Source organism: Cynara cardunculus (assembly GCF_001531365.2).
Source record: "Cynara cardunculus var. scolymus isolate 2C chromosome LG 17, CcrdV1, whole genome shotgun sequence".
Classification (NCBI taxonomy): domain Eukaryota; kingdom Viridiplantae; phylum Streptophyta; class Magnoliopsida; order Asterales; family Asteraceae; genus Cynara; species Cynara cardunculus.
Genome location: NC_037544.1, coordinates 752,264 through 766,622, shown reverse-complemented (window position 1 = coordinate 766,622; position 14,359 = coordinate 752,264). Strand labels below are relative to the sequence as shown.

General features: G+C 36.0%; 1 protein-coding gene across 2 annotated transcripts; it reads right to left on the bottom strand.

The window, feature by feature from the left end:
- Positions 1-951: 951 nt before the first annotated feature.
- LOC112501182 (protein TORNADO 1) lies at positions 952-14,018 on the bottom strand. Of its 2 annotated transcripts, XM_025104863.1 has the most exons (5): positions 13,998-14,018; positions 5,273-6,764; positions 3,635-4,443; positions 3,194-3,553; positions 952-2,441 (listed from the first exon to the last, which is right to left on the bottom strand). In XM_025104863.1, the coding sequence occupies exons 1-5, from the start codon at positions 14,016-14,018 to the stop codon at positions 1,071-1,073; spliced, it is 4,053 nt and encodes a 1,350-aa protein (XP_024960631.1). In that variant the 3' UTR covers positions 952-1,070. The 2 variants fall into 2 exon arrangements, with proteins under 2 accessions (XP_024960631.1, XP_024960629.1); XM_025104861.1 differs by having other exon boundaries at positions 3,194-4,443.
- Positions 14,019-14,359: the final 341 nt, after the last annotated feature.

Sequence of the window (14,359 nt, the reverse complement as noted above, 5' to 3'; positions counted from 1 at the left end):
TACAACACAGACTCTGTATATGAGACACCTAACTCTTGTGTCAGAGCTCTGTCTCTTGATGTCTTCTACATGAGAGCTCTTGGTCCAGCCCCCTTCAAAAGACTGAGTCCTAAGGACTACACTAAGAGGCTCTGCATGTACAGTAAGAGCTCTGCATGCACAGTAAGAGCTCTGCATGCACAGTAAGAGCTCTTATTGTACATGAGTTTATTTTGATGCGGAGTGCACACTTGTAATTTATTTTTTTAAAATTGTTTCTAGACACATGTTTAGGCGGGAAAATTATTTTTTAAAATTGTTTCTAGACACATGTTTAGGCGGGAAAAATTAATAACCGTCGCAAATTAACCGTCCAAAGGGACACATGTCATTTAAATAGACCTATTTGAACCGTAAGTGAAAATTGTGTTTAGATACATGTTTTAGGCGGGAAAAATCAATAACCGCCGCACAGAAACATGCCAAGTGTCCCAAAAGTTACTTATTTATTAGGGTTATAGATATATAGAGTTTGTTTCAAATACAATCCATCGCATTTGTACAACCAATGCAACCCAATAAATTGAGATATTTATGGAAACGATGAGAGTTCATTTATTATGATTTGAATATTTATGGAAGATGAATATGGTTCATTAATTATGATCAATACTTTATATTAGTAAACAATCAAAACTTTTATGAAATCACATATTAATAAAATGAAATGGACGGTTGAAATTGGGTTGTATTGGTTGCACAAATGTCAAGGCTTGTATATATATATATATACACATATATATGCACATATTAATGAACTAATATATGGTAATTTCCCTAATGTAGACTATCACTTCTGTTAAATCCTCCAAATGTCCCAGAGCTTTTGAGCTATTGCGTGGTACACATGCACATTTAGCCTGGCTTTGAGAAAATTATCTATAGGCATACCGAGTGACCACCCATTGTGGTGGAGGGATAATTGAATATTTATATATTAACTAGTTATACATGCTATGGTAACCAAATTCAAGGTTACATACAACGATAACTTGACCTCAAACTACCAAATCCTTCTCACTTTTTCTTTATCACATAGGTACCTCGATTATTTCATTGGCTCTTGTATACATATGACGTCGGCATATCCAAGCAACCTGACCATCATCCCTGTACCTAATTCTCAACAATCCAAACTTCTCTGCAATATCTTTCCCTGTGGAGCACCCTTTTTCCCTTAGGAAATCCACAACCCACTGCTGTGCTGCTTTCATATCTTGCTGAATGTCAGTTGATCTCCCTCTGCTCCGTCCGGCAGCCGCCGCCCCTACTACCCCAGCCGCTGCAGCACCTGCAGCCCCATAAAGAAGAGGGTTCCCAGCCAGATGTGCCACTTCTCTGCTCAAATCTGGTATCATCTCCCCCATCCCTACAGCTATATGAGCTCCTATTTTCAGAGCAAATGTCAATAGCTTCATGAAACCTTTCATGTATGGAGCCAAAGAAATCACTGCTTTGTTATCTATCTGCATCATTTCACAGCCAATTTGATCTTCAACAACATGCATTTCTCCCTTAAACTCGCATAACATGTGAAGCCGGAGCGCAGTCATCCCAGAGATCACATTTGTGACCAATCTCCTTGAGTAGTTCTCAGTTCTAACAAAATAGAACATGTTTGGTACCTTTCTTTCTTCTATCTGGACATTGTAATTCGCTAGATAGTTAACCTTGCGATGCAGCTCTGTCAAGAGCCTATGTTCATAGTATCTTAGCCCTTGGATTTCTTGTTTTAAGTCTCTGATTTCCTGCTCAATGATCTTGAGTCTCTGAATGACTTCTTCTACCCCTTTGGCAATTCCAGCAAATGATGGGTCAACTTTGCCAGTTTCATCTCCTTGAGGGTGACCTGATCCATCTGAGTTGTTTTCTGCGGGGACTTGTAACTCCACAGCCAGGTTGTAGAGGTCATGATATCTCCGATGAAGTACTTCTCTGAAGTCACCATCGGATAGTAAATCCCGGGCAAAGTCAAACCCTGGTCCCAATACCAGTCGCCCCGAGTCAGTGACTGGAGTCCAAGTATGCTGATAATCATACATGCTGTCTGCTGGAACTGAGAGCAAAGCCTGTTTTAATTGAGAGAGTTGTACGGATTGGGTTTTCCGGTATCGAGGGGGTGTCAAAATTTTGACACATTCTGGACGAAGGATGTTTTCGATCAATGTCACCCCGTGACAGAGGCTCTGGATGGCTGGGTAAATAAGCTCCTGAAAGAGCTTAAGGGTCTCAGAGAGGTTTTTGGTGGAGCAAGCAAGCACATCTACATAGTACCCTAGTTGTCCTCCCAACTCGATCCTGATATGGATCCCATTGATGTCTATCAAGATGAGGAATTTTTCTAGACTATATGTTGCTCCGTGTTGGCTCTGGAGACCAGTGATCTTGTTGTGTAGGTGAACCTGTTTCCGAAGGAAATAAGAAAGTTAAGGGGCTGTTTTCCAACACAATTGGGTAAGCGCCAACTGAATAGGGCCTGTTTCTTATCAACTTAATGAGCTTAATGAGACTCACAACTTATTCGGTCAGCTATATATGACTGTTTGATAGTGGCTTAATGATATAGAAAGTTGCTTATTCAGTAAGCTTCTAGGGGGAGCTTTATGCAGAAAGCCAAGTTTTTTTTCCAAACCTCTCCCTTCCAATTAAAAAACACGCGCCTTCCATAATGAAAAAGCTCCCGAAAAGAAAACCTTCCCAATTTATATAGACAAATTAATCCACACATACAACTTTATCTATACAGGACTGTTGAGTAACCAACCAAACATCCCCTAAGATTGTGGTCTGAGTAAGCGCCGACTGAATATGGTTGTTTACCAAGTGCCTGGGTAAGCACTGACTGAATCACTGACTGAGGCAGAAAGCATCTCGGTCAGCATATTTGTGGTAAACAACATTCCATTCTTACAGGGTAAGAACCTTTTACCTGGTAAGAGGTGGTCATCAGCTTAATCAGCCCTCCAGTAAAAAGAAACATGAAACCAGAGGGTCATTGGCCTAGCGATACCTGGTTTATAGGTAGAGCCCAACCTCTTTGGTGGTCAAGGGTTCAAGCCTCCCAGTTTCATCGTATATAAATATTATATACTTAAAAAAAAACAAGAACAAGAATCAAATGTTTAAAGCGATCCTAACCAAACCAACAACATACCTGTAATCTGGGGAAGAAGCCTGGGGTGAGGAACATGTGGCTTGAATCATGGCATTCGAGATGTCTTCCTGCAAAAACGCAACCGGGTGTGATTGACTGCCATCTCGGAGTTCTTGTTCTGTTTTCTTCAAGAAGAGAAGGAATCAGCAGTAGAGATTCAGGATCAGATGGATCTTGTTTGTAACAGAGTTCGAGTTTTAGCATCATGTTCACCAGATCACTGGCATCCAAATTCTCAAAAATCTTGGATCCCATCCCCGGAATCTGGCTACGTAAGCTTCCTCTCAGAATCTTCTCCAACTCTTTTCTACTCACAAATCCCGCATTGCCTTCATTAAAGCTCAGCTTTCTAACGTCTAACTTCACTAGCTGACTGAGTACTTCACCACAAAACCACTGGAAATCTAAAATTAAAAATCCTAGTTCTTCGAAATATATCACCTCTCCTATATGATGAAGGCATGTTGCAACTGCCTTTCTTCGTGTCTCCACTTTGTTTAGTATCTGACTGTTTCTTGATTGGACTCTTAGAGATGGAACTTTAACTTGGCACAAATCTCCAAACTCTTTCCACTTCATGGCCGGTTTCTCGTGATTTTCTGACCTCCAATCAGATAGTATTCTTATAAGATCATTGCAGACTTCGTAAACTCTAGGGACTCGCTGCAGAACAGTTTTGCTAGTTTTGCGGATGTGATGTGTAAGTTTACTCACAGACGCAGATGATCTTCCGTCAACTGTGAATACCGTAGGATAAAAGTCAATGTACCCTTGGAATCTATCTCTTAATCTCTGAACAGCATTCACTGTATTCTGGAAATCCAGCGATAGTTGGTCAACCTTGTCGTGGTGAGTTAGTACGACAGTTACATCGGGTAGCATGCATTGTTGAGCTGCTTTTCTCGAGTTTGAAACTATGAACCTGAGCCAATATTGAAGATCTTCTTCTAACTCTGATGGGGTTTTTGGTTCGTTGTTATTTGGTTTGCGGAACAAGCTGGAAATGATCACGAAAGATGAAGCGCTTCCGTGGCCTGGAAACATGAGATCGTGAAGGGAAAAGAATTCGTGTTGACCTCCCAGGTTCCATATCGAAAACTTTGTATCTTCATCTTTTAATGTTTTTACTTTCATTCCCGTGGTTCTAATAACCTGCTCAACTGGATTTACAAGAGTTTTCACTTGTTCAATATAAGGTAGCTTTGAAGAAGAGAAATTTTGTGCTATGGCATTGCATAATGTGGTTTTACCTGCATATACACAACAAATCTTGATTATATATTCATCTATAAATAACTACTACAACTTGAAATATTAATTTTTGATGTGTTGGAGTCCCACATCGGATAGACTTGGACCATTTCTCCGATATATATGTTGGAACCTCCCTTCTCCACAAGCGCTCTTTTGGAGAGTGGGGGTTCCACATATTCTTACATGGTATCAGAGCCAAGGTGTCTGTGACTCTAGGGACCCAATACTCTGGCTAGCCTTCTCTTGACACTATGGGGCCATCTAGTCTCTGTTTGAGGGGAGGGGGGGTGTTATCGGCTAGACTTGGACCATTTTATCGGTATATATGTTGGAACCTCCCCCATCTTCTTAGGGATCTTTTGGAGAGTGATTTGGGGGTTCCACGTATTCTTACATGGTATCAGAGGTCTGCGACTATAGGGACCCAACACTCTGGCTAACCCCCTCTTGACACTCTGGGATCATCTGTGTTCATCTAGCCTTTGTTAGTGCGGGCATGTTGGAGTCACATCGGCTACACTTGGACCATTTCTTCGGTATATATGTTGGAACCTCCCTTCTCCTCAAGGGCTCTTTTGGAGAGTGATATGGGGGTTCCACGTATTCTTACATGTTATCAAAGGACTGCGACTATAAGGACCCAACACTCTGGCTAGCCCCCTCTTGACACTCTAGGATCAGAGTGGACATGTTGGAGTCCCACTCGGCTAGACTTGGATCATTTCTCCAGTATATATGTTGGAACCTCCCTTTTCCTCAAGGGCTCTTTTGGAGAGTGATTTGGGGATTCACATGTTCTTACATGACGAAAGAGCAAATTCTTACCAGCAAATTCTTGTCCACAAATGAAGACTCTGCAGCTCTTGGGCATGGTCATAGGCATATCTTTAAGCAAATCGATTTCAGGTTCGGATTTAGCATTTTGGCCTAGTTTTAGATGTATTCCTTCGGCTTTTCCCGAATTCTGAAGTGGGGTTCTTGCAAGATCAATCTCCTCAATCCAAGGATTGACCTGTAAGGTTTCCATTATAGTCTTCAACAATAAATCACCATCAACCCCTTTGCAGCCTTGCAAAGATAAGCATTTCAAACTAGCATTTTTCTCCAAGTTCTTAAAGATTCTGATTATATCTTGTGGTCTTAAACTTTGATCTTCATATATTCCCAATCTTGTTACAGTTTGGTTGGTGGTCAACATCTGCAAGATTGCTATCAATCCATCCCTCCCAATCTTCGTTCTTCTTCCTCCGAATGTTATCGACTTTAGAGTTATATTTGCTTGAATTTGTAGAGCGGAAAATCTAGTCAATGGGCAGAGCAAGTGTTCTACGCCTATCCCACCAAACCGGTTATCATCTACGCGCAAGCTTTCCAAGCTCCGATTCTTGAAAAGTCCAGCCGCAACATAAACAACTCCCTTGTCTTTTAAGCCAGTATTTGCGAGGTTCACTTCTCTTAGACTGTGGTTCTGTTCAAGAACCCACCGGAACTCCTTGGCCCATCGGGATTTCAGTCGGACCCCGGTGAGGTCAAGTGATTTGACCGTTGTGTTCCACCCCAGAGCACAAGCCACCCTGCATGCCCCTGAGACGCTTAGCCTGTATATTCGTAGCACGCTGCTCTCGGGTGCGAATTCGATCACCTTCGAGCTATTGTCTTTATCTTGTCCTCCACTCCATACATGAACTTCCATGGATCTGTTCCTTGCTAGCACTGCAGATATCAACGGTGTGGCCGTAATTGAACTTGAGTCGAAAATTGTTAAGAGCTTTAACGTCGAATTTGCTTCGATCATTTTCGAGAGCTCTTCTGCTCCTTTTGATCCTATTGAATCTTCCCATATCTGCAACTCTTCTAAACAGGTATTTGTCTTCAGAGCTGAAGCAATAAGACTAGCTCCAAATGAACCAATTCTTGATTCAGACAATATGATCTCCTTAATCACTTCATTTTCTTTCAGTATCTTTGCTAACTCTACCATACACTCAACATTTATCACATTCCTCTTGAACACAAGATGCTTTACATTTGAAGAACTATCTAGCAGGATCTTGAGACTCTTCACTTCCTCCAACTGCCATTCAACTTGATAAAATTCAAGATTCTGAAGAAAAACCCGTGTTTTAGAAGATGTTGCTAGGAGTGTCAGGATGTTAGAAAACTGGTAATGGGCGTCACTTGAAATGTTTATATGAATGGAATCTTGAGTTTCTTGATGACAACATGATGTTGGTTGAGAAAGATGGAAGGAAATGCTCTGAAGATCTAAAGTTTGGGTTTGGATTGATTGGATAAGCCATTGAAGATCTCTTAAGTTCTGGTTTGATGCCATTGTTGATGAAACTGTAATGAAAATTATGTTTAAACATAAAAATCAAGAACTATTCATGTTTCTTGAACAAAAACCATATTCATGTGTTGGCTAAATGCATGCCTATATATTGCTAAATGCACCCTCCTAAATGCGCCCGAATATACCGCTAAATGCGTCGGTATATACTGCTAAATGGCATCCCTGTATACGGCTAAATGCATCCTTACCTATTAATTTCATCGTTACATTAGCATCATGACTTACTTTTTACATTTTTAATGTATGATTTGATCTAATTCTAATATAAATAGAAATAGAAATACATACAGTAGCACGGTGTGTGAATATGGTTTCTTTCGGTGGAAAATAGGATTTGCTTTACCTTTAACTTCTTGCTTTTGTGTTTGAATTTTTGGACTTACCCATTTGAAAGGATTCAAAAAGGAAAAAAGTGCCATCAATGATTTCTCTTTACTTTTTCTTATTGATGCAGTGACAAAAAAACCCGGATCACGATGCATCAAGACTTTTTGGACTTATAATGATCGTGGAAAAAGTCAGGCTGAATACATCTCATCTTCAGACCCCACCTCTGACTCCGATTTACTGAGATCGTCCGGTTTGGCTCGACAGTTATGGAGGTAAGTCTCTATACAAAATATTTCCATATCTTTGTAGGAGAAAATAGGGTTTTTCAGATATAATTTTGGTTTCTTGAAAGTATGTTTGCGGGTAAAGGAATGATAAATTCCTTAGATGCTTTGATTGATGGATGCTCCAAAGTACTGATACCATTCTTGGTACAGTTGAAAACATCTACGCAAGATTTGGCCAATAGGTTTTATTTTTTGCTGTCATAATGAATATATTGGCGGATCTACGTATTTATGTTGTTGGTGGCACTTGCCGCCCGAGGTAGCCCGGTCGGGTAATCCTCCTAGGCGGTACGACGGCGGCTCACACCAAACCGCAGCCCCACTTCACAATTCTTGTATCATAGTGACATAGTACAATAAGAGTGTGATTTCACACCAAACCACAGCCCCGACGTGTTTTTAGCCAAGTTTTTTTGTCGTTTTGGTTGTCAAATTAATTTTTTTTGAAGTTTCTTTTTGGGATTTTGTAAAATTGTTGACAAATTTGTGATTTTTTGCTATTTCCATTTGTTTTTCTAGGGTTTTAGTATTCAATACGGTGTTATGGCTTGTATTAGATATCGGGTTTTGATTAATAAAATTCAAGTTTTCTTGATTTTTTTTCTCTCTTTCGGTAGTATTACCAATCAACGAAACGCTGAATCGAGGTATGAGTTTCCCACACACGCTGCATGACATATCCCTCTGAAGCATCTCCAACATATTCTCCAAAATCTCTATAATAGAGGATCAAAAATTCAAAATCTTCAACATATTATTATTAAAATATTTTATACATGTAATAAAATATTATTTTTTTTCTTTGGCCATTAAAATCAAGGTTTTTTCTTTATCAGTGAGGATATAATATTTTTTTTATCAGTGAGAATAATAAAAATTGTTTCACATTTATGGTAATCATTTTTCGAGAGTTCTCCAAATTTAGAGAATCTGTAATTGATTGTTACAATCCTATCCATATTATTAGCCCAAATTGTTGAAGAATCTGTTGGAGCAAAATTTATCCAAAATCTCCATCTTCTTTTTGGAGAATATGTTGGAGATGATAAATTCGATCCTAACTTTGCTAATTGTATCTCACTTCTTCTAGATCCAATTTTCACATATACTGCTTTCGAGCTATATATATGATTTTTTTTTGGTTTTTATACATATAGTGAGGTTTAGGAGAAAACCCCCTCCCACAACAAAGAAGAAAAACTGAGTAACACCTTTATAATCATTTATTTGTACAGTCTGTACATATGCATATAAGTAATTAAAGATGTTTCCTAGTTTCTAGGATGTGTGCATACTGGAAAAATTGCTTACATATTACTTATATGTACATGTACGTACGATACAATAAAAATGGTTATTATGGTGTTTCTTGATTTTTTATTTTTGGGTAAATTGCATGAAAAAATAACGTACTTTAACTTGATTTCTATCTTGAGTAATGCACTTTTAAAACTTCCATTTTGGTACCTAAGATGTATAGTTTTAAACATAGATATCTTAATACTGAGTTGGATACCACATCAACATGGTAACCGGTTAATGTTTCAACCGGTTACTCGTGTTTAAAAATTTACATCTTAGGTACCAAAAAATGGACGTTTTGAAAGTATGTTTCCTGAAATAGGAATCAAGTTAAAGTACGCTATTTTTTCATGCAATTTATTCTTTATTTTTCTATGATTTTCCATTAACCTAATCCCATATATATTTTATATATATATATATATATATATATATATATATATATTCATTGGTAGAATGGAAAGAATTGGAGGAAGAGGAACCCACAGGGAATGAATGGGGTCTGGCATTGAAAAGAATGCTTTTGCATTCCAAGCGCAAGTAAAAATCTGGATGCTCCTATCGGAAAGAAATCAATGGGGCCATGCCGGTACGACTGAATATGCGTTAGAAAGGTCAATCCCTCCCCTACGACACAAAAAAAAGCGGGTTGTTGCCTTTCCCCATCCAATTCTTTAAAGAGGTCTTCTTGGGAAGGGGGAAGAGAGATTAGGAGCGATAGAATCCATATACATAAGGGGGGGATCAAACAAAGTCCCCGTAGTGGAAAACAGTTTGATTAGGGGAGCGTTCAAATAAAAACCACCCGATTTGTACAAACCGTGAAAACCACATTCAACCAATCATAATTTTTCATTTTGTTCATTTTTTTGTAATTATGGGAGGTTGATTAACCATTTTTATTKTGGAGGGTGTTAATCATGGATATTATCATCTTTATTATTTTAATTTTTGAGTTCATTAAAATTTCATTAAATATTATATGATACAACTTCATAACCATAAATAAAACAAATTCATCAAAAAAAGTATTATATGAAATAATTTTATAAGATTAAATAATTTCATGAAAAAAATTCATAAGATTAAACAATGAAATCGATATATGAAGGTGGTTTGTACGGTTTGTACAAATGGGGATGATTTTCATTTGATCGCTCCTCTCTCTCTCTCTCTCTCTCTCTCTCTCTCTATATATATATATATATATATATATATATAGGGGTAGTTTTTACGATTTTACAAATTGGAGTGGTTTTCATTTGATCGCTTCTATATATAGGGGCAGGTTCAAATGAAAACCATGCAATTCTAAGAAACCGTGTAAACCAATTTCGACCAATAGAAAAATTCCATCTTTCTTTAATTAAATTTAATTAATAAGGGTATTTCGGTTATTTTCCATATTTTTACGATAAATAAGAAAGTTATTAATAAATATTAAATAAAGAAATTTAATAATGGAAATTATATAAATGGTAACATTTAAAAAATTTATTATATTATAATATTAAAAACTTGATTTTAATTTTTTGTTATTCAATGAATTTGGAAACGTGGTATGAAGATTCTAGCTTTTTATGGAATGAAATCTTGATTTGAGGTTGGAGGAAAAAACTCTCATGCTCATGAAACTGTTTCAATGTGAAAAGGTTTCATTGTAAAATGGTTTATTTGCTTCTTCTAGGCATATTGTACATGTTAATGAAATAGGTTCATGATTGTGAAAGATGTTGATGCTCTAATTGATTCATGACTCATGATCTAGTTTCATGGTGATCTATGTTGCTTTGTGATTGAAGTTGATCCGTTTAGTTAGTAGGATGAAAATGAAACGGGTGCATATGTATTTTGTTCTTTATGAAATAAATGTATGATGAAACGGATGCATATTATATTTTGTTCTTTATGAAATTAATGTTCATGAAAATGTTTCAATGTGAAAATGTTTCATTATAAAATGGTTTATTTGCTTCTTCTAGGCATATTGTACATGTTAATGAAATAGGTTCATGATGACGAAACATGTTCATGTTCTAATTGATTCATGATTCATGAACTAGTTTCATGGTGATCCATGTTGCATTGTGATTGAAGTTGATCCGTTTAGTTGGTAGCATGACAATGAAACGAGTTCACGTGCGATTGGTTGAATTACTATTGAACTTGTTTCGTGGCCAACCACGTTGCAGGATTACGTAGGGGGTCCATTCAGTAGATGTAACGTGTTAATGACAAGGAAACGGGTTCATAATGTAATTGAACAGTAAGTCATGAACCTCTTTAAGACATGAACAATGATGGTGTAGGTGAATGGTTCAGTAGATGAAATGCTAAATGAAACTGGTGCATAGAAAAAGCGATTCATCATGAAATAATTTCATGATGAATTAACGAAAAATGAATAAAGTTCATTATCAAATGAGGACAATGAAACTAATTATTGCGTAATCATAAAATTTAATAAGCTCATTAAACAATGAAAAATTTTCATTATCTAAATGTAACGAATCCGTCTACAAGTAAATTAAAAAATACAAAATATGATCGGTAATAACTTTGTTAGATTGTCGATCAAATTTTGAAACCATTTCATTCATATAATGTAATTCATTTTTTTTTTTACTTTTTATTGAAATGATTCATTATACATTATTGAATATGTTGTGTTTTATGTATGATTTTGATATAACTTATTGATGAATGCTATTTTAAAAAATGTTAACATTAAAATAGTATATTACTTTACAAAGGAGTTACCAAATGTTAACTTTTTATTTACCAATTTTGCCCTTAGTATTGAAATAAAATAAATTTTTAATATTTTTTATTTTTTAATTTTCTAAAATAAAGTAAAATAATCTTAACCATTGATCAAGAAAATGGATGAATGAGATTGATTTACACGGTTTACACAAATGGGGCAAGTTTTTATTTGAACGCTCCTAAATGCAACCTATTACATTTATACAACCAATGTAATCCAATAAATTGAGATGTTTATGAAAATGATGAGAATTGATTTATTATGATTTGAATATTTATGGAAGATGAATAAAGTTCATTAATTATGATCAATACTTTATATTAGGAAACAATCAAAACTTCTATGAAATCACATATTCATCAAATTAAATAGACGACTAAGATTGAATTGTATTGATTGTATAAATATAAAAGATTGTATAATAACTCATCCCCTCTTCCTATATATATATATATATATATATATATATATAATATATGGCAGGATGTTACTTGTTGTAGGGAAGACAAAAAGTTAGATGATTTAGAGACAAAAATCTGAGAAGTGCACAATTATCCAACAGATAGATAATTGGACCACTCATGTGCTTGAAATTGAAAAGATGTTTCATTCTTGGATCTCTTGTCTCACTGCCATTCTCTACATCATCTCTAACTTTAATGTTTTCATTTCTCCAACTATATACTGTACACATATTTATTTCTACATCGATTAGACATGAACCATCACACTGTATATGTATAAGAACCTCTGTCTTTCTGTAACGGTTTTTTAGAGAGAGATTCAAGTGTATTATACATACTTTAACACTATCCATGCGTCTAAAACCGACACGAGATGTAAATTTTACCTTTGCGGAAGAGTATCCGACTTTAACAGTGCGGAGATTCTTTGCTTTGGCAGGTAACAAGACAAAAACGGAGGTTTTTTTCTTACTTGAAGTAGGTCGGGGCAGGGTCGAAGACACTACTAGAAAACTAGGTATCTCCGGTGGACAACAAAAAAGTCAACTTCCGTTGACTTCCGTCGGAAATCAACCAGTAATTTAATTCATTTTTCTTTTAAATTTCATCAATAATTTCTTAATTTAATTACGCTTTTTTAAACAAACTGAAAGAAAAAAAGTTGGCTAATTTTCGGTGGCTATTTTCTATCAGAAAACCAAAAATCCACCGGTAAGTCCGTTGAGAAAATAATCACCAGCGTCTCATTTAGTGACAATTTATTTTAATTTTTATTTTAAATTACATTTTTTATTGTTTTTTAACCCAAGGGGTTCGGGATTAGTCGGGTAGGGGGATTAAACGGGGATTGGGTTCGAGGTCAAGAGATGTATTTAGGTTTGATGAGCACCATAACAAAACCACTGAAATACAATAAGATTTGGAATATAAGTAAAATATAGACTACAAGTGACTTTATCTTACTAAAAAGTAGGTTCGTTTCATAGTTTTGTTGCAAATGACTTTTTTTAACTATATAATATTTATATATAACAACTGAACTTACACATTTTTCTCACTTTTGGTGAGGTTTGAAACTCTGATCTTTTTAGTAACCCAGATACTGTTGGGCCAGACATTTTGGTATATTTTTGATGTAAAAACTTACGACCTGTTGCATATGATGCTATTTTTATTTCAACATCAAGATTTATTTAACGTAGTAAGAGTCATGCAACTATACATACTTTTGATGCTAACTTTATGACAATGATATGATTAATGTACAATGATCGATACCTGTCAATAATGAAATATGAATCAGTTGTGTAGTCAAATCAGATCATTATTTAATATGGATACAATTAAGACATAAGTTTTTAATAGACATATGTTATAAATCGAAGAATTTTAGTTTGAAAGTCAACTTAGTTGCTAAATCCACATGCAAAAACATATCTGAGTTTTCCTTTTAAAGAAGAAATCAAAGGAACAAACAGAAAAAACGAAAAAAGCTTCTGCAAGCTACACAACTAACTTGAAACAAACTAACTCGAAACAAGGGTAAATCGAACTAACTTAGGGACTGTTTACCCAAATGTTTATCCGGTAAGCGCTTAGTAATAGGAGTCAACACTATAATTTATTTTGATGCGTAAGATTTTAGTACATCAAAACATATCGAATGCAACAATTTACTGGCAAAACGCTTACATGAGTAAGAGTCGTCATTCTCACTTACCGGGTAAGACTCTCAATTTTTCTCATTACTCTTACCTGGTAAGATTCTTAGCCCTTCTCATATTCATTCGATGAAGAAATTTATATGTTAAACACTTACCAAATAAGTGTTTAGTAAACGGCCCCTTAGACAAAAGAACAGAAACAACAGTAGTAACGAAGATCGCTAAAAACCAAGAAAAGACTTGAGACACATAAGGGGATGTAAAAAACAACGCAGTGAGCCAAAAGCCCTGCAACATACAATATTTTCAAATTCTTTGAAATCTAGTTATAAGATCTAGTTTATATACCTGTAAATAAAAGGTTTGCTAGTTAAAGATTTAACGGCATTCGGTTCGTTTTCCATCAAGTCCTGTATGGATAAAATTATATGTAGTGATAAAGCTAACTGATAAGTTGTTCTTTGGTTGCTGAATAAACATCTGAATGGTGAAAATCACTATTTTACCCTTTGTTTTACATTGAAGGAAAATTCAATACTAAGCAATTATTATCCCCAATACTTATTCCAAAACTTGGCAAGTTGAGCTGCGTCTATGGCGGAGAATGAGATAGAGAGTGGTGGTTGTAGCTGCGATGGTGGTGGTCGGAGAGGATGGAGAACCTGAAAATCGTCGGAGAATTGGAAAGCATTTTCCAATGAAGCTTCTTGCCGTGAGTGAGAACGTGAGAAAGAGAGATTTGGAC